This window comes from Phymastichus coffea, unplaced genomic scaffold (assembly GCF_024137745.1).
Source record: "Phymastichus coffea isolate CEN01 unplaced genomic scaffold, Cenicafe_Pcof_1.1 PCOF00045, whole genome shotgun sequence".
Lineage (NCBI taxonomy): Eukaryota > Metazoa > Arthropoda > Insecta > Hymenoptera > Eulophidae > Phymastichus > Phymastichus coffea.
The window spans coordinates 449,131-468,805 of record NW_026706856.1 but is presented as its reverse complement, the minus strand read 5'-3'; the positions used below and the strand labels follow the sequence as shown (position 1 = coordinate 468,805).

The following is a 19,675-nucleotide window of genomic DNA, read 5'->3' as shown; positions in this document are numbered from 1 at the left end:
TTAGAAAAAAAATCTTTTGTACATACACGTGAAGTTGGTCATTTTCATGAAGAAATCTGACTTTGCTGATCCGATCCGAGCTGTGCTTGCATCCGACTTTTCCATTGGTTCGTTTTCTAGCTACCCCGGATTAGTTCTCTGTTTGCTCGCTCGGCGTCTTCTTAATCCAAAAGCTTTTTGTAGCGAGTCTGACTGTCTGTAAGCTCTATACCAAGCCATACTTGGATAACTGCTGATCGTCGAGAAATGACTGCGGGGGTGGCCACACATTTATAACCCATTTATAAATGAATAGGCATCTGATTTCTGATAAAGCAAGTTTTTTCTGACTTTGCATTTGTTGCAATGAATTGCACGTGAGCGCATGCTGCATTAACGTGAAGCTACACGCACTGAGAGGAGTTTGTTGAGTGGCCGGCGAAGCTGTTCACTGAAATCTTAAAAATACTCGACTGGCAATGTCTGAAAAGTGTTCGGAGTGGCGAGCGAATAAATTTTTAATGAATTTTAAAAAGGGGGCTTTGATGGAGCGCTCAGTTTAGCGTCCTCTCGCTTTAGAATCCAGTCGGTAAACCTGCATTCATCAAGTTGATTAACGTTGAGAGAGTGGAGCTTCAGCTAGCGGATCTCGGTGTAAAGCAGCGCTCTCATCCCCTATCCAATGCAGCTCTCCTCGGCGCTGGATTTTCCGCCGTCGCTGTGGAAGCGGCTACGCCAATTACATCTTTGTCTTTTGGAGGCAAAAGCAAAAACGACGCCGCAATGCGCACAGTGTTTGGGTCTGAGCTGGCGCAAGAGAAACTTGCCGGATTAGCTGTGAATTTGCGAGGCGCGTGCAAGCCAAGTGTCATCGACGTGAATTAATCGACGGAATGGGGACTGGCGGTGAGTCCGCCAGACTACGTGGCTAGAACATTTGCAGGAATTTCGCTGGCGGCGAATCGGCGAATCGCAGAATCAGAGTGGAGAGGTCGGCTGGCTTGGTGTGCGTGAGCGGTATATTTGGCAGTGGGGTAGGTCATCCCTCTCCTTCGCTGTCGCTGCTCGGGGGTGGATCGGGGGTGGATCGGGGGTGGGGCAGACGCGCACCTACGCCAGCGGGCTTCCCGTGACGTCACGGGACCCCGTGTCAGTAGGTCACCGCAGCGGCGTGTCGGCGCTCCATCTTCCAGCGCTGCGGCTGCATCCACAACGCCTTCGCTGCTCCCGCTGTGACAACGGCCAGCCAGCGCTGCCGAGCGTCGGACGAGTGGCGGTAAACGAATTCGTCGCGTGAATCGCAAGGCGGCCGGCGGCCACCGCGGTCTGCGCCTATCGGCAATCACGAGCCCCGGCGAGCGCGAAAGGAGCGTGGCGCTCCCTCCTCCTCACTCCTGTGACTTCTCGCCTATGCTCGCTGCTCTGCCAGCCGGCGCTCTTTGTCTTTTCGTTTTTGCGGCACGCTGCGTCACGGCAGCGCCAGCGCGAGCTCGACGCGAGTCGTCGTCGCGGCAATTAACCCATTTCGAAAGTCGATATCCGCGATCGATCGCGGCACGCGCACGCGACGATGCGGCCGCTCGCGCGAGCCTGGATCTTTCCTGATTTGGACTACCTCCTTGTTCGCTCGGCTCTTGGCGCGCGAGCCCATCGAATCCGGATGCCTTCCGGCTCGGTTGTTTTGCGCTGGATTGCGCCACGCCGATTCAACCGAAGTCAGTCGCGAGCGTAGAATCCTCGTAAACTTCCGAATTGAGCGGCCAGCGCGCAAACTTGTTTTGTTAGCTCTGACAACGCTCCTGGCAATGTTCGTATTTTTTGCGGCTACAACACAGACTTTTAGATCTATAGTGTTGCACATTGTAATGAAAATCGATGCCTACAAAGGCTGGCGTTCAACCGAGCGACAAGATTCTTTGAAACGTCAGGATGATCAATGTTACGCGGAAGAGAACGTGTGCGAGGAATAAGCAATTATAACTATTTGTGTCTTGCGGCATATTCTCGCTTTTGTCAAGATAACGCGAATGAGCTTTTTACGCTCGACTCTACGAGTCGTATCGCAGCTCTTAAACATATTCGCTTTTCTTTGTTATTCAAAGCAACCGTCAAATTAACGACTGAATTGCATCCAAAAATTCATCTTTATGTTTACCGACAAACGTAGAGAAGCTCCAAGAACTTTTATAGACCAAACATTCCAGATCTTATCGAATAACGCCTAATCATATCTGATCTACCCTACTCGATAATTATCACCACGCAAGAAACCATCGAATAGCCGACAGACAATTTTGTCCGGATAGCAGTGCTATTATAAATATTTATGTTCTATCGACGGCTGTTCAAATACAATTTCAGATTTAACTATTCATACTTACGTCACCATGGTGGATTGTAAATATTAATGGGAAATCGTTGAGTGGCTTGACTGCTGATTTAAAGCCAAACGGAAAAAAATTGTAGTTTCATAACTCTGCATGAAGCATCACCGCTAGATTAAATTATACACTTTCACTCGTATACATCTCAATGTTCCTTGCGAGCAATTAAAATTTTTATCAATTGCGAAATTCATGGCTCATAATATTGCGAGTACAATCGTTTCATCTATAAAAATCCTCACTATTTCACGAGCAATTATTAAGTCAGCTCCAACTCAAATATAACGTTGCTATTAAACAAATAGTTTTTCATTTGCTTTTGGTAATGAGTAGGTAAGCTAAAGAAACTCGAGGAGCGGCAAAAAAATTGTTCATTTGCATAAGTTATTCACTTTTAACGACCTCTTTGCAAACACATGAATCGCATCAAGCGAACTGCTAGTTACATAGCGAGAAATATTCGAGAAATATTCGGTGTTTTCGTCTATTGATCGCGAATCTTTTCTGTTCAACGTAGAAATAACAGTGCACCTTGTACTTGACGAACTAAACGTCAATGAATTCTATATTGGCATTACGTTGTTGATCGCGAATGAAACTTGATTCGAAAATGACGACTTTTATTATAGTGTGAAAATTAATTGCTATGAAATTGACAAGAAGATTGACAGGAAGATTGACGTGCAAATAAGGGTTTTTAGATTGTTTGCAGTCGAAGCAATAAATTGGCAGCGGCGTAAAGTCTGTAAAAAATGAGCGTGGCTGTTGTTTACTTGGCCAAGGGTTCCCTTCTTTACAGTGGCTGAAGGCCTTTGCACAGCCTACCGTTCGGGGAGGGAAGGGAAGGGAAGGGAAGAGAAGAGAGCTTGGAAGGTCGGCGGCAACGCTGAGTCAGATACCAACTGCAAATGACTAAGAGAGAAGCGATGTCCCTTTGAGGGGGGCATCATTATCGAATGAAACGGCTTGTGGTTTGCGCACATCCAGCTGCGAACGAGAATTCGAGAGGCTGCAGCGCTTCGGCGTCGTGGAACTCGGCTGAAAATGCCAATCGAATCCGAGGCACGGATTGCCACGGGTGTGCCAACGAGGTGCCAACGAGGCTCTTCAATGACGTTGCAGGCCGCGGCTTTGTCCGTAAATAACAGCAGCTTCTCGGCGAATACGCGCGGATGAGGAGCCATCGAATCGATCGCGTGCACGCCAGCAGAGTGGAGCGCTAATTAGCTCGGCGAGTCCTTTGTCTTTAGACCGGCAGCGCCGAGCACGTCGGCACGGCCGCTCCACCACGCGTGCATTACGCAACTCGGCGCGCGATAGGCTTGCTTATATTACGCGTTGGCTTTCCCACCGCACACGCTGCTAAATTAATTTTGCTCCGGAGAAAGGCTTCTCGCTCTCTGGCCTGTGGCACTCGTAGCCTCTGCGTGCTCGCTTGCAACGCCGCGCTGCCCACGTACAGACGTCGATATTCCGCAAGCTTTCGCCGAATTACGCCTAGATGGTGGCCGTCACGTGCCTTCACTGGAGCTCTGGGAAAGCGCAGTTCGAAAGGCGGCAAACCTCGCGCGCGCGCGCGAGAGAGAGAGAGAGAGAGAGAGAGAGAGAAAGAGCGATTTTCAAAGTGGCCGCCAGCCAAAATTTCCTCCGAAGGACACGCGACGGGTGAGGGGATCGAATCCGGGGGAAGGACATTTTTGATACTGCCGGCTGGCGATCGATAGGCTCGATACGCTCTGGTCTGCGTGCAGCGCGCAATGGCAATCAGTCAAAACGCTCGTTCGTACGCTTCGGAGTGGGCTCGAGTTGGGCGCAACGAGACGCTGAGGTGAAAGAACTCACTGGCAATCTGGCAATTTGGAAAAGCAGCGTCCGGGGATACACCGGCCGATCTTGTAGCTGGCAGTAGCTTGCGAGGATCCTCGAGGAAAGTGGCGCTGCGACAGCCTTAATTTATCATGTGTTACGCGGGCAGCCCGGCGGCGGCACGCGTTGCTTGGTTTTCTGCCCCCTCCCGGCCCTCCCGTTGCCTTCCCCCTCCTCGTCGCCCCTCTCTCGGGTACACAGCCAGCGATGACGCGGCGGCAGCAGCAGCAGCAGCAGCAGCAGCAGCGCGCCAAGGATCCCCGTAAAACTGATGAAACACGCGATACCTATTGTCGCGGCCATCCGATCTTCCCCCTCGTCTGCGCGCGACACTCGCACGACTGAAATACCAGGCCGACGCAATATATCGACTAGATGGCAAGGCGATATTCCGAAGAGGTTCGACCGAGTCGAGCGACAATGCGTGTGCGCGCAGCGAATAAGAAGGAGCGAGCAAGCGCGGCTCTGTTGGTTGCCGACTGCTGTTGTTCGCTGGCTCGGTGGTGTTGACCTTGGACGCGGGCGTGAGAGCTCCGCAATGCGGTCCAGAATCAGCCTTGCCATCGTATATTCAGCACTCCCAACTCTCTCCGGCCGCCCCACCGCGCTCCCTTCATGGCTTTCGTGCCACCTATACACATGCGCGACCCATCAGCCCGCAGCGCACCTACAGCGCTGCCGCCTGGCTCTCTTTCGTTCGTTTTCATTTCTCTCCCGGCAACCCCGACAAGCCCGCGGACGCTCGCGCAAAACATCGGGACCAACGTGCATTCTTCGTTCCACAGCTGACGCCAAGCCGCCGAGTGCGCCAACGGCGTGCGCTCGTCAAGGCTACGTTCGATCAATTCTCGCGACAGGCTTGGGCTCGTGAAAGTTCGATTAAAGACCGTCAGAGGCAGAGAACGAACTGGGCATGAGGTGACCAGGGGCTTCGGCTATGAACAATCCAATTCGAGCTAATTATCCGACCGGTCATGTTCGTGTTTGGCCTTAGAATAGCTCGACTGGGAGTCTAAGCGTATTCGCGATAAACATGTCGAGACCGAGTTCCTTTCATCGTTCTAAAATTGCTTTTTCAGTATCAATTGCAAACCCTCTCTTTTTCTATTAATCTTCTCATCGGCTTTACTCCCAACTGACTACTTTTGCCATTTATCGCGTACTTCTCACCGTTCATCGAGGCGATGCTTTTCGAGATACTTTCGACAGAATTTTCAGAAGCACAGCGTCCTCTCGTACCTGTTGTTGGCTTGTTGGAGATCGATGCTGCGCACGCACACCATTCGCACGTTGGCCTACTCGTATATTTTTCTCGAGCAGACAGCATTAACCTGCTAATCCGAGTGGACAGTACGACTAGCGCTTCGAGTTCTTTATCGAGCTTGATTCTTGGGAGCTTTAACGAGGGGGACGTGCCGCGAGAGCTCAAAGTGCGATCGGAGCTCGAAATGCCGCTTTAAAATGGGTCTTTGGAGGAATTCGTCGAGCGTACGGCGGCACTCGGCGGTGCTCTTATCTGGAAGAGAAAGGGAAACTGGAAAGGCGGCGTAGAGAAGCGTGAGAGAAGTGAGCAACACAATGGTCGCGAGTACGTCGAATAGTGGGTGAGTGGGGAGGCAGGAGGAAAATCGGTAGGCAGAACTAGCTGGCTGATCGAGTGATCGATCGCGCAACGTTTATTCGCAAACGCGAGACGTCCAAAGCAAAGCAAAGCAGAGCAAAGCGAAGCAAAGGGAGTCGTTGTCTGCAAAACTGCATGTAGGACAAGTGGAGCGTGCCGGGGGTTGCGGGCGAAGGGCAATAAGCGGAGCCCGTGACCCCGGAGTGAAGGAGAAGGCAAGTTTGATCGACGTAACGAGTGCCAAATGCAAAGTCGCGCGGCCTTGGCGCGGCCACCCTCCGACCCGACCCCTTCGCTCACCTGCGCTCTCTCGCTCTCGTTCGTTGTGCCCGTGCATTGTGCGCGTCGGCCGTGCACTAGGCCACCGACTCTGGCTCCGCTTGTGCTCTCAACTCTGGGCTTTGGCTCTGCGACGCTGACGCCCCCCCCCCCCCCCCCAATCGGCACCTATGTCGCCGTAGTTCTCTACGGTTACCAGTGCGAGTGTACTTAGTTTTCAATTTTCAACACGTTTCACCTGCTCTCAACTGGACTCTACCGAGGCTCTACCAGAGCTCTGCCAAAGGAAAATTGCTTTTCGAACTCTTCCCAGTTCCCAGCCAATTCAGACTATTAAGAACTTTTGTCGTTTGTCCATTTTCTCCGAGTACGCCCTCTGCTCCAATGGTTTTTCTTCCGGTTCTTTCTTCCGGACTTCACTCCTAACCTACTTCTTCCTAATTCCAGTTCACTTCGTTTCATCAAATCTTTGTCTTGCGGTTTTCGGTCAACGGTCAAATGGAAAATTCACGAAATACGTGTGCATTCGCTATCAACGATTGCTTCGATCAGTCAATGTAGTGTATCATCGAGGTGGAACAAGACAGTAAGACAGTAAGAACAAGAGCCAAGTTGAGACACAGAAAGAGAGCCAAGAGGCTGCAGTTGTGACGTTGCATTCGAGTGAGACAACAAATAAACGCACTCGAGGAAGTGACGCTCGGATTACCGACACTCATAGCTCACGTTTGCTCGACAATTAGTTTCTCCAACGTAAACTGCACCATCCTGTCATTTATGAAAACATCGCAAATCCACCGACAAAATCTTGTCTTCATTGCATTTGCAGTTCAATTAAAACGTTGCATTAAGAGTTTTGCAATACTCGTTGTTTGAGACATTTAAGCTTGCTTGATCTAAAACCAGAGATCAACAGCAGAGATCAAACAGATTAAGGAGTAATGCATGCATGCAAGAGTAAGGGAATAAGAGGCTTACGAGGGAAAGAGCTGCAGAGCAGGAAGACATTTGGAGTCGAATGCCGAAAGGAGAATATTGAAATGAGTTTTTGCGATCGAGAGAGAGATTTCGAGCCGATTCAGATGGAGAAGGCCGTGACTGGCTGGTCCAGGGAAATTCAATTAAACGACGACGTTCCTTCAAAATATCAATTTGCCAATTTGCTTTTATCAATAGAAGAGCACGGGAAACCGGCGATCGTTGATTCACTCGAGGGGATAGTAAGTTTTAGCGGATGGCCGTGATTCACCTCGCGAGACTTAGCGCGGCCCGCAAATATTTACTAGCTTGAGTCACCCATGGAAATCAGCCATACGCGACAAAAGCGCATTTGCATAATCGGCACAAATCAAGTAATAAAAATGAACAGACAGCTGCACAGCTGCGTAGGGGCAGAGTTGACACGTGTAACCGCGGGGAGGCTCGTCGTGCCATGAATCCGCGCTCGGATGTGTCGGTTTCCAAGGAATACGCGCAAACCGGCCGCAAAGGACGTCGTTTCTTTTTCTCCCTCGATTTCGTTCTAATTGTTCCATATACAAATCAATGACGCCGACAAATTGCTATTTTCATTCTCTTTGTTCAGGGGAATCAGCCGATTCTCGCGAAGATAATATAGCCAAGATATCAGCTTGGCCATCGGGTGATTTTTTTAAATTTACACACAATGGAGGATCCCTCGACAGTATTGTGCCGAGGATCGGCCGAGACGGTACTGTTCGCATCAACGAAAACTTACGATTAAGAGAAACAACTGCGAAGAACAGCATTGTCAGATCTCCTAATTTTCACAGGACTGAGTTCCAACAAGAATAGCGAAGCTGTTGCAAAGTGCACGTGATTGTTACTCAGCGCCATAGGGCAGGCGCGAAAACCATAGTCGAGCCAGTAATAGAAAGATCTTGATTGCACTGGTCCTATCGTGAACCGCGAGGTCCGCTTGCGATAGCTCAACAGGACGAGACATTGAGGCGTGTAGCTTGCGTCGGGGGGCTTGCGTCGGGGGGCTTGCGTCGGGGAGCTCGCGCTGGACCAGTGGAGCGGTGCAGCGCACAGAGTTGGCCGCGGCAACGGAATCGAATTCGCGCACGCCGAGCAGTGCTCATTGGTTCTGCTGGGGAAGTAGCGGCTGATCGTCGCTACAGCAGCGCATCGTCCGGTGGCTGGCTGTCGATAAAGCGCCGAACGCGCCGTTAGGTGCCAAAGAAGACTCTTCGCGCGAGCTTCTCCGACGAGTCATTAGCTGGAGCGCAGCAGCCGGAGCCGCCGCGCCGATCTAGTCGGTCGCTGGGAGCGGAGCGACGTTCGTGGAGAAGAAGGACTGCCGGAGGAGCAGGAGGAGCAGGAGGGCAGACTGCGCGCGGAGAGGGAGCAGAGGAAGCAGCGCACGGCGGCGGCGACGGCGGCGGCGACGGCGGCGCGCTGCTCTCTCTCTCTCTCCACCTCGCGACTGCGGCTGCAGGCGCTCGCGCGCCGGATACTCGTGTATCTGCTCCGCTCGGCCGCTGCTCGTCTCTCTTGCCCAGTGAACGCGCGCTGGTCAACGGCTGCGCGCACGCACGCGCCGCTGCTGCCTCGATCGTTCACCTTGCCGGTCGGTCCGCGCCCCGGCCGCCGCTCAGCGCCGTCTTCCGGCCGTTCCTCCGCGAGCGAGCCGCTCGCGGCGCGCGAAACATGTGACCAGGTGCGGGCGAGCAGCGACGACGCACAGACCGAGCGATGGCTCCGCTTCGCTGTGTCCTCCTGTGGCTGCTGCTCGGCCTGCCGTCGGCCTCGCTCGGCGGCGCGGCGGCTCACCAGCGGCAGCAGCAGCGGCAGCAGCAGCAGCAGCAGCAGCAGCAGCAGCACCGGGTAATCGCAGCGGGCGCCGCCGCGCGCGTCGGCACGCGCGTCGGACGGCCGGCTGCATCGTTGGCGCGTTTGCTTGCAGAGCGGCCGGCACGGAGCGGTCCAGCGCCATCCGCACGTCCGCCACGAGCACTCGTCCAGCCTGCCTCGCGACTCGCGCCACCACGCCGTGCACGGCAGCCCGGCCAGCGCGACTGCCGGCAGCCGCCGACTGGTGGACGCACTTGCGCTCGCGGCAAACGCCTCGGAAAGCGCCGCTCGCAGTGCCGCCGAGCACAAGCAGAGGCACAACTACGCCTTCTTTTATCCGGCTGCAAGCGTTACCGCCACGCCACCGACTGGTCACGGCCTCCGTCAGTCTGGGTACGTTTCTCACACTCTGCTCGCCGCCGCGTCGTCGATGCCGGCCGGCGTCGAGTGGACGAACGCGCGCGTGGGTTCGTCCATGCCCCGGGGAAGCGACGCGGCGAGAGCGCTAACGACCTTTCCGAATCCCGGTGATCGCTGTCTCTCGCCGCATTTGGACAGCTCGTGACTGCGGCAGCGAGTGGCTTGCGAATGCAGCACTTATGTGATTTAGCCGGATGACACGAGAAATGACGGAGTCATTCGAGTCCGTGGGAAGACAGTCCAAGTCTGCGCGAGGGAACGCGTCGGACGCCGTGATGCAAGCAAGCGCGATCGTTATCGCGGCGAGTGCACGATCGATCGGCAATAGCATTGACTAACAGACCAACTCTCGCTAGGTCGCAAGCATCGCAAGCTCGCGCCGCGACTCGTCTCCGATTGTCGCGCGAGCAGAGGCTGCAAATGCGCGCGGCACGCGCGGCATGCGCGGCCTTGCGCAAGCGCTGGCTCTCGAAGGCGTCGCTCGATGCAACGGCATTAGCCCAAGTGCAGCCGCGAGACACGCGCTCTTTGCGTTATTACAGACCTTATCTCACAGCTGCCTATAAAGACATACTTCTCGAGCGAGGCTCTCGTGCTTCGTAAGCCTGTGGCAATTCGTTGACTTATTGCCGCAGTTACGTGCCCATAAATTTTTCCTATAAATTCCGATTATCTTTCAACGAGCGAGCGACCTATCCTTCTTATTTTTAAAGCTAGCTCTAGCTTTATCGGCTGTTTTGTCGGCAACGATTAAATTTACCGTCGAACGATTTGCGGTTGTACGACGAAAACCAGTACGCGTTAGATGAACGTCGGCTGGCGAATCACGCGGACAACTTCTAAATCCCATGGTTTTGAGCTTTCGAGGGACTTTACTTGCCCCCAGCGGCTACTCGTCTCGAGTGCATGCACGCCACGAGAAAACGCGCGCGAAGCTTATTCTTATTTTAGCACGAGACCCGAAATAACGTAAGTAAGTAAGTACGTAAACTTCCGAGACACCAGTTATAAACAGCGGAGGAGACTGCTTGAAATAGCTTGGATTCTCCCGATCTCGTCGTCGGGCACTTGGGACGTTCAACCCTTGCACAGCTGCACGCGCCATCGCGTCACTGCCGAGCGCAAGGATGCTTGCCGTAGGACAAGGAGCGAATGGCGAGCGACGCGCGCGAGGTCGGCGTAGCTCGGCGCAACCACGACGAAAGGACTGCGGTGCAGTTGTTACGACCGAATAGGATAGGAGAGCGTTTCGCAAACCGCGCGCAGTCCAATTTTTCCGATGGCGCCGACTCCATGGCTCGGCTTCGTCGCGCGGCTCAGGGTTGCGATAGGAGCGGCAGTTGACTGCCGGGAGACGCCGGGCCATATAATGGATTGGGACAATCCGACAGGGCTGCGCATCGCTTGCCCCAGGCAAACCATCTACGTTAAACGTGAAACGCCAGAACGAGCTTGGCACGTGCACTCCGCGCTCTCACGGAGCAAACGACCTCGTGCCTCGGTGGCCTTGCGCGCCCTTGCGCGCCCTTGTATGCCCATTCACCGAGTGGATGCGCTAGAAACCGGCGGCAAAGCGGAAATCCCGTGCGAACGAGCGAGCCAAGAAAGGCCAGGGCTAGGCCTACGCGTAAGCCTGGGCTCCGTTTGATTGGCCTTCTCGCTATCTCGCTAGCTCGCCTCTCGACCTCTCCTCTCTTGGAAACTTGAGTGGCATTTTCATATCGTCTCGTTATCGTGATCGAATACTTGCGGCAAGTATAGGCAGCGCGAATATACGGTTAAATGGAAAGTAATGAGCGGCCTCCGCGGCTCGATAAGTTGCCTCTACAATTGATCGGTCGATTGCCTGCCACTTGCGCATTCCTGTTGTTCGCCAAATCCGAGGAAAGTTCTCGACGCAGGTTGCAGAATGTCGCTCACCTTCGCTCACCTTCGTCGACTACCGCGACATCCTGCTTCGGCGCCTTTCCCTTCTTCCTTCCTTCGCCTCGAATCAGCTGACCGAGACAAAGCCTACGAGTCGATCAATGGCCATTTGGCCCGCAAGAATAGAAGCACGCAAGCTCGAGCGCCGCGAGTGACTCCGCGCGTGGATACAAACGTGGACGTTATACGTTATACGCATATATACGCGAGAAACGCCTGTAAGACCTCTCTTTTCTCGTTCTTCGCTCGCTGCCCGCAGCTTGCTTACATCTCTCTATTTCTTTCTCTCGGCGTCTCTTTCAAGCGACACGGCGCGCCTTTTACTTAATGCTGCCGCGCACTGCTCCGCCAAACAATGCGCCGCTACGTCGCTTTTAATGTTCCGCTGACGATTCAAGCCACGAGCTTGCTATATATAAATTGCGCTCTAAAAGCATGACAAATTTTCAAGATTGCCGTCTGCTGCAGCATCAACAAGGCCAAATTGAAATACCTGTTTAAAGCTGCTGTAGCGTCATTCATTCTTTATTATTATTATTATTATTATTATTATTATTATTATTATTATTATTATTATTAATATCGAAAGAACGAAACTCGCGTTGCAAATACATATTTGAGGCATCTAATTACAAGGACGACTCTCGCCACGTTTGAGTATGTCTGAAATCAAAGCTCCATCCTACGTTCGAGCGTAAATCGATGCTACGAGCGAGAATTGCTCGAGTGTACATAGCATACATTGTGCAAGATATTTTTACGGGGAATAATAGCACCGATAAATATCTGCCGACAGAGCAGTGTAAAGGTTTACAGCATCTCAGGCACATTCGCTATCTGCGGGCCACATCGCATCGCGCGATCCGTCAGTCCACGAAATCACGGAACAACCTGTCCCCATCAGCCGAGCATTCGCAGCTTTCGTTTCTGTTCAATTTCATATACCGACTTTCAATCTCGTTAACAAACCTGCAAGAGATTCAGATTTTTCGCAATGACGCAAAGAACATTCCGCCTTCGCGATTAATCAATTTTTCACGCGAACAGTTCTGAGCAACGCTTGGATTGGCCTCCGCAGAACGAACTGCCGCCAAGGAATAAAACCTGACGAGATCCAGCGAGATAGAATAAATTAGAGCAATTGTTCGCTCCATTTCTTGCTCGCAGAGCCTACCATTAGTAAAGCTCGAGCTTGCTAAAAGTCCCCAAAGTGCATTTTTATATTGTTGTTGACGCATGTGCGCAAGTAAGTCTAGGTTACTAGCTGAACGGTGCGCCGATCGCGAATAATCGATCGAGGCAGCTCTCAGTTTTAAGCGGTAAAACATGTCATCGTTAGATTGGCTTCGTTCGCGCGCTTCTTCGATGCAAGTGCGATAAAAAAAGCCAGTTCGAATCCGTCGGCACCGGATCGAGGAGAGCAACGAGGAGAGCAGCGAGGCGGGCAAAGGCCGAGCGAGCATGTGCCAGTGGCCAGTGAGCTGCTCGTGTCTGTTTCGCGCGGCTGAGTCAAAGCCACGAGCCGTCAGCCAAATGGAAACCTATCGAAAGACAAGCGAAAGCCAGCCGAGTAATTCGATCAGATGCTCCGGTCGTTGTTAATTTAGTCGCAGGCTGCGCGAGGCGGCCATTGGGCTGAGCTAGATTAAGCCTATCATCTTGTTTTGTAAAATCTGTCGACTACGGACGCAATACAGATTCACGCGTGTCGCAATCTCATTTCGCCCGAATTCTGCCTGATGTGCATCGTCGTTACCATATAAAAGTATACCATAACTTAGTCGTTACCATATAAAAGTAGGCTCTTCCGCGCTTCAAACCTGTCGTCGGTTAAATTCTACGAGCAACTAAACAATTGACGAGGCTTTGCGTTGCAGGAGACGGTTGTGCTCGAGTGTCATCACGGATACGACTTCCCGGGCGCTGGCGCACCACCAAGAGGATCGCCAAGCAAGGTGAAACATCGTTATGCATGTACTTTTCTCTGCACGGACACCGTTGCAAGCGTCGTCCGACGTAATATCGACGTAATAATTGATTTTAACGCACAGGCTCGTGTACACGGACGCGCAGGCCAGTAAGTTTTACTGTTGCCCCGGCTGGACGCAGGTAACCAGGTGGAGCTCCGGCTGCAACAAACGTAAGCCATATTTGCCAGTTAATTATAAATAGATGCAAGAGCCATTCGTCTCGTCGTGCTTTCAGCCGTGTGTCCATTGCCTTGCCAGAACGGAGGAGTTTGCTCGTCGCCCGGTAGATGCACCTGTCCCAAGGGTTTCACCGGCAACTATTGCCAAACAGGTGAGGTAGAATGGTCGACATTGATCGCGCACTGGCAGGCAAAGGGCAAGCCTCTTCCTGTTCGACGCGCTTACCATACAACTGTAGCTACCTTCCGACCCACAATGCACATCACCTCGCTGAGTACTTCTCTAATCGTAGCGTCGCTCTTCGGTTTTCGAGTACATCTAATAAGTATACAATTTCTTGCTGCGCTAGAGAATCCCGCGAGGAAATTCTGGAATAATAGAGTCCAGCTCGAAGCGTGTTGCTCTGCAATGTATAATTGTCAATGGGATTATCAATGAATTTATTAATTTTATTGATGCTAGCAAAATGTCCGAGGCATATATCTTCTGATCATTATGCTCACCCACATCAGCCCTTTCCCGCCCTAAATCGTTAAGCGTGCAATATGCCTCATTGCTGCGCATCATATCTCGTGCGTATGTACAGACTTGCCATTCAATAGACTCGATTATTGTTCTCAAACTTGAGCATCAGTAGCTTAACTATAAAAAACTGTAACGACAGGCTGTAGCTGATGCATGTCATCTTCAATTGGCAAATATATCATTAGAAATCTATCAATTGCGAAGGGACTTCTTGACAGCGATTTAAAAACGGTTGTACTCATGATGTATTATTTAAATGGAGCAGCTAGCAGCATGAAACATTAAGAATCTTTCATTTCTTTGCGTTAGCCTAAGATGATATTTACGTAAATGATATGAAAATGTTTACACTAAAAGTAAAATTCTTTGGCAGACGAGGACGAATGCGTAACCGAGAAGCCATGTGACCAAATCTGCAGAAATGTACCTGGTTCGTACGAGTGCTATTGTAGAAATGGATACGTACTTCAATCCGATCGACAGTCATGTCGGAAAAATGGTCATTTCACAACATTTGCATGTATTTAAGAGGAATCCATACAGAATTAAACATTTCTAAATTTTCCATTTTCTTTTTTAGGCAGCGATGGCACAGCATTTGAAGCCAGAGACTTGATAGATGACATTGAAGAGGCCACGACACCTACGTCGAGTACAAGACGACCCATACTGCATGGTTAGTAATGTAATGCACAATTAAATTTGTGGAAATGCAGCAGTTTAAACTGGTCATTTTTTAAATTATATGAAACCCCTTTATTCTAGTGTCAACAATACATATTATGTATAATGTATACTATTATAACACTTAGAATGATTTTTGGCATTTCTCTAAATATTTCGTTTTTGCAAACATCAATTCAGAAACAAATGAGAAATTATAAATCATTATACTTATATTTTATCAGATCCAGAACAAAATGATGTTAACAATGTCGAGCGCGTAAATAGTCAAGAAGAACTACTTCAAAGACTTATAAAGTTAGAAAAGGTACGTTTTTTAAATTAAGTTTATTTCTCGTCGCCAATAATAACTTTACTTTTGATTTATTAGATTATTTTAACAAGACATACTTACACAATGATATAATTGTGAATTAAATTGATTTATTATATTTTATAGCAAATAGCAAAAGGCTGGAAGAGAGAAATCGAAACTAATGAGATTGCAACGAAAATATCGTCAGCTATAGATAGTATTAATGAAATAAGAAATAGTCTGCGAAACATGGTAATAATTTTAAAGAACTTTTTAGCTTTAAATATCAATTTACTTTCATATAACCTTACAAAAATCGTTTTTTTGTAGCAAATCATGCAGCAAGACGTTTACGAGTTACAAAATCAAGTCAAATTGTACGAATTTGAGACAAGAAGAATTCAACATTTGGCGAATAAAGTTATTGATCTTGAAAACAGAATAAGGTTAAGATGTAGATCTAACATATTTTTAAATAACGGTAGTCCTTACTAGGGTATTGCAAAGTGATATAAACAAAACTCCATCGTATTTTTTAAAGAAGAATCAAATGCATTTTGAATGAAAGAAAAAGAACTGGAAACTATTTTTGGAATGAGTGTTTTAATACCAATGTGCATTTATTTTTTGTACTTTATTATAAAAAGTAATAATTTTCAAATTTCATCCATAAGGTGGTGATTTATGATAAACCATTTTTTTAAATAACTAGTGGAGTTGTTATTTTTTACTTAGAACAACTCACATGAAAAATAGCGTTTGTATAACACAAATTTCTACTTATACGTAATCCTAATAACTCCTAGTCTTTGATTTTTTTTTTGTCTTTCCTTGTTAACCTTTTGTCTTTCTTTGTAGTAGCTTTTTGAGTTTTTGCTCTGCCTTTTTTGTGTTTTACAATTTTTCTGTGATTCATCCAAACTGGATAGTTTCCATACTGATCTCGCATGGTTTTTTTATTATAAATACGGGCAGTACCATCATCCATCTTCTCATTCTCAACATTTTCAGTTTCATTTTCTTTAACATTTTTGCTTTCTTTGATTGCTGCTGCACTTGTTACTAAAAAATATATAAGTTGTCATCATTGTTGCACACTTTTAATTGAACAAGGTTAAAAGTTGCAAATATTTTCCAAGTGTATCATTGATACTAAAGTATGCCTTCAAGCTGTGATGAAAAAACGAATTTTATGAATGAAATTAACATTTTTGTACTCTATTATAAAGTTTTGAAAACTTAGCTAAAAATTCTTATAAATAAAATTATTAATAAAATTAAAATATTTTTAAAAATAAAAATAGATTACAAAACTAGATATTGAATAGACCATTTTGCAAGTAAATTAGTTATATCAAAGTCGTACCAGTGGCAATATCCTGGATTTCTTTCATCTCAGTATCTATTGGTGCATTTTCATCAATCCCCAGTGTTTTTTTCAACCTGGTCAACTCTTTCTCGCCATAACGAACTCTTTTGATTGCTCTACACTTTCTTTTCCATTTACTCCTCAATGATTTTGCCATTCTGAAATATGAAAAAATTTTGTGAATTTTAAAATAATATCAATGAACTTGTTTTAAACTTGTTATAATAATTTTAGATTGCATTATTACACAAATGTCACGTAAACGTAACCTCTACAAAGCATAATACGTGCATTTATCTTGGAGTATTATAATTTCTATATAATTATTGTTAAGTATAAATTAATTACAATCAACTTACTGCGATTGTTAAATGCTGTTCGTGTAAACGTAATAACTTAATTTAATAAGTAAACCGAGTCACTCTAACCCAGCACCACGTGCCAGTATAATGTGTATGAAAAACATTTTTGGAAGTTTTAGAAAGTAACACTAGGGCCGATTATAGCGCTAAATATGTTCCTTTACTTTATCTGAAGCTTACTACTTTATCGGTACGTGGTATAAAAATGTAAAATTTAGCTTGTAATAATTATTAATTTAAAATCATTCACTCAGTTATTTTGCAGTATGCAGTTACCAAATCTTAAAGCCACTTTATTTATAAAGTGATAATTTATGTGAATATTAATAAAACATTCATACAAACGCTTATTACTATAAATAATTATACATATACACTATAAACATAAGACAAACATGCATTTTACCTACCAATAAATTATTTTAAGTAACGAAATTATCGACTAGTATGATGCTTATTATTTCTACTTCATCCTTGAGAAAGAGATAAAAAAATTAAGTTGAAATTAGCAAAAAGTGATTTAATCTGTTGCCATGAAGCGTGAAACAAATCGATTTACATATATTTGGTATTCACGTGATATATACGCTGCCTTCGAAACTGAAAAGCCACACCAAGACAGCAGCTCTGACATTTTCAACCTCGGGTGACCGCGCACTTTCACTGATAACCAGATTGCCGCCGCCGTGCCCGCCTGGAAGCATAGTAAAACATCACGCGCCTCGCTAAAAAATTGAGGACGTACGCGGTGCTTCTTTGGTGTTCTACATTTTTGGAACGATAGAAATATTTCTTTCGCTGCGTCCGCTTACAAAATAAATACTTTTAGCTCTAACTTTATATTTATCGTCTTCTTTTGCGACATCAAAATTACAGCTTTCGAGCGATTGTGCATGGGAAGTTTGAGGAAAGAGAAAAAAAATAACGGGAACGATAATATTCAGTAGCAGTTATACTTTATCTGTAGTCAATTGAAAACTGTATTTTTTGTGACTTGGAACTGTTATATCTCATGTTATATCTGTGGATATAACAGATTTTAAAGAAAAAGAAAATGATTTAAAATGTTCATTTATTTATTTAACGATCATCAGTGTGATAGCTAAGAGCTGACGCTCGAGTTTACTAACTATCGGTTCTCCAAGCAAACTTAAATAATTGGGTAGACAATGAGCGATAAATCAAGCATGTCGAAGAAAGTGCAGAGTTCTTATGTAGCTGGCGCAATCAATTCAACTGTCGAAGTAGTCGTATTTTCAGACTACTTATAGTTTAAGGTATGACTTTCCCGCATTCACATAGATACTGTTTACTCGATTTGCAGAAGGGAATATCAATTTGACGTACTGTTTTACTTGAATTGATATTTATGCGTTTATATATTTATTTTTGTTCAAATATATGGCGTTTTAATAAAGTCCATCATTAAATTTAAAAGTATTCTGGCTAAAATTAGAAAAAGTCTCAGGATCTTTATAGTTCTGGACGTAAAGATATGACAAGAACACGTGACTCGTGTGCGTTTACTGGCCGTACAATATTACCTTGTGCTGGTGGCATTAGTCGTTCCACCTGGCTTATTAGCGGAAGCATCACGCGCTATACTTGGAGAGAAGACATTAATTGTGAATCCATGAAAATGGAGGAAGTTAGTTTAAATGGTGCATAAGATGCGAACATCATCGATTTTTATCGCGGTTGTTTGCTATTCACGGTGATATTTCAGATGATAAACTAAGTACTTTATTACAAAACGTATGATCGACCAGAAATTCTTTTGTCCAGTATTGTGATGAGTAGCCATTTTAATATTTAATGGTCTTAGATTTAGCGTAGGTAATCTACAAAAAATTATGTTATGTTGTTTTTTCCGATCGATTACTTCGTAACGATTTATTATACAATAATATGCATGGCTAGATACTCAACGCGATGGCTAGATGAGTTGATTTTTAAAAAATGAATAGAGATACCATTGGCATAGGCAACACCGGCTCGCCATAAATGAAATAATTGATTGGATCGAAAAATTGTTTATAAATTTTATAATTAGTCACGGGATTGTTTACTAAAGCTAGTGTGAGCTCCGTAGCTGTTGCGCCAAACTAACAGCGGGCTCTTGTGGCCTAATTCCCACCGCTGGATGACGCATAATCTGTCTCCTATTCAATTGACGATTTCTTTCGCGGTATTTCAACTTATTACTTCATTTTTAAATAATTAGTTTTAATTTGTCGCGTGAATGTGGCGTGCTCCTCTGAAACATAATTGTAATCTGAATGGTAATCGGCAATTTCTTTCAACTTCCAGGGAGTGTATCGTTAACAATGAAGTTTACAACGAAACCAAAGAAATAGTTTCGCAAAAAGAAGGCTATCACTGAATAATCTGTGAGTTTATAAATTCCTTATTCGCTTATAATATTTGTACAATCCTAATCCTTTTGCAAGCTTTACTCTAATAGTGACAAAAATCACTCGAACTAAATGGCACATCTCCAACTTTTTCAACGACCGCGTCAAAAATATAAGTTATCTCGCTTATCTTGTAGATATCACAATGAAGAATGATTTGCGTTGTACCATCAAGTATTTTTTTACATCTGAGATATTTTATGATTTCAGAAATATTGTCAGTTCACCGCAGACAATTAACGCACCTAGCTATTATTGTGCTTTCACGCCAGCATTTCCGTTTTGATTAGCCGCGATCTTAAAGTTGCTCCACTACTGAGAGAGAGGGAGAGAGAACGGCGTACGGTTTTGAAATAGGCCTCTACTCGTGGTAATGAACGCTAGCACCTCCTCCAAACAGAATTTTTATAAAATTTAGCTTGAAAGTTATCGGCTTTCGTTGCATCTATTACGAAGAATTTATCTCGCCGGAGCTGAATTAAAGTCAATCAACTCTTTTTGTCAATAGTTTCAATAGAGAAATAGTAATCCCTATTAGTTTTAGGCGACATCAGCGCGACAGCATTTTGGGATTGTGTATAGTA

General features: G+C 46.7%; 2 protein-coding genes across 2 annotated transcripts; one reads left to right on the top strand and one right to left on the bottom strand.

Annotated features, from left to right (window-relative positions):
* The first annotated feature begins 8,414 nt into the window (after positions 1 to 8,414).
* Positions 8,415 to 15,457, top strand: LOC131664744 (uncharacterized). The gene is made up of 10 exons (XM_058936072.1): positions 8,415 to 8,979; positions 9,059 to 9,339; positions 13,170 to 13,247; positions 13,344 to 13,432; positions 13,498 to 13,593; positions 14,341 to 14,466; positions 14,548 to 14,643; positions 14,876 to 14,958; positions 15,091 to 15,198; positions 15,277 to 15,457. The coding sequence occupies exons 1-10, from the start codon at positions 8,848 to 8,850 to the stop codon at positions 15,439 to 15,441; spliced, it is 1,254 nt and encodes a 417-aa protein (XP_058792055.1). The 5' UTR covers positions 8,415 to 8,847; the 3' UTR covers positions 15,442 to 15,457.
* An 80-nt stretch (positions 15,458 to 15,537) lies between these two features.
* On the bottom strand, positions 15,538 to 16,798 carry LOC131664745 (protein LLP homolog). The gene is made up of 3 exons (XM_058936073.1): positions 16,675 to 16,798; positions 16,313 to 16,473; positions 15,538 to 16,008 (listed from the first exon to the last, which is right to left on the bottom strand). Exons 2-3 carry the CDS (start codon positions 16,470 to 16,472, stop codon positions 15,749 to 15,751), a joined length of 420 nt encoding a protein of 139 aa, XP_058792056.1. The 5' UTR covers position 16,473; positions 16,675 to 16,798; the 3' UTR covers positions 15,538 to 15,748.
* Between the last annotated feature and the right edge of the window lie 2,877 nt (positions 16,799 to 19,675).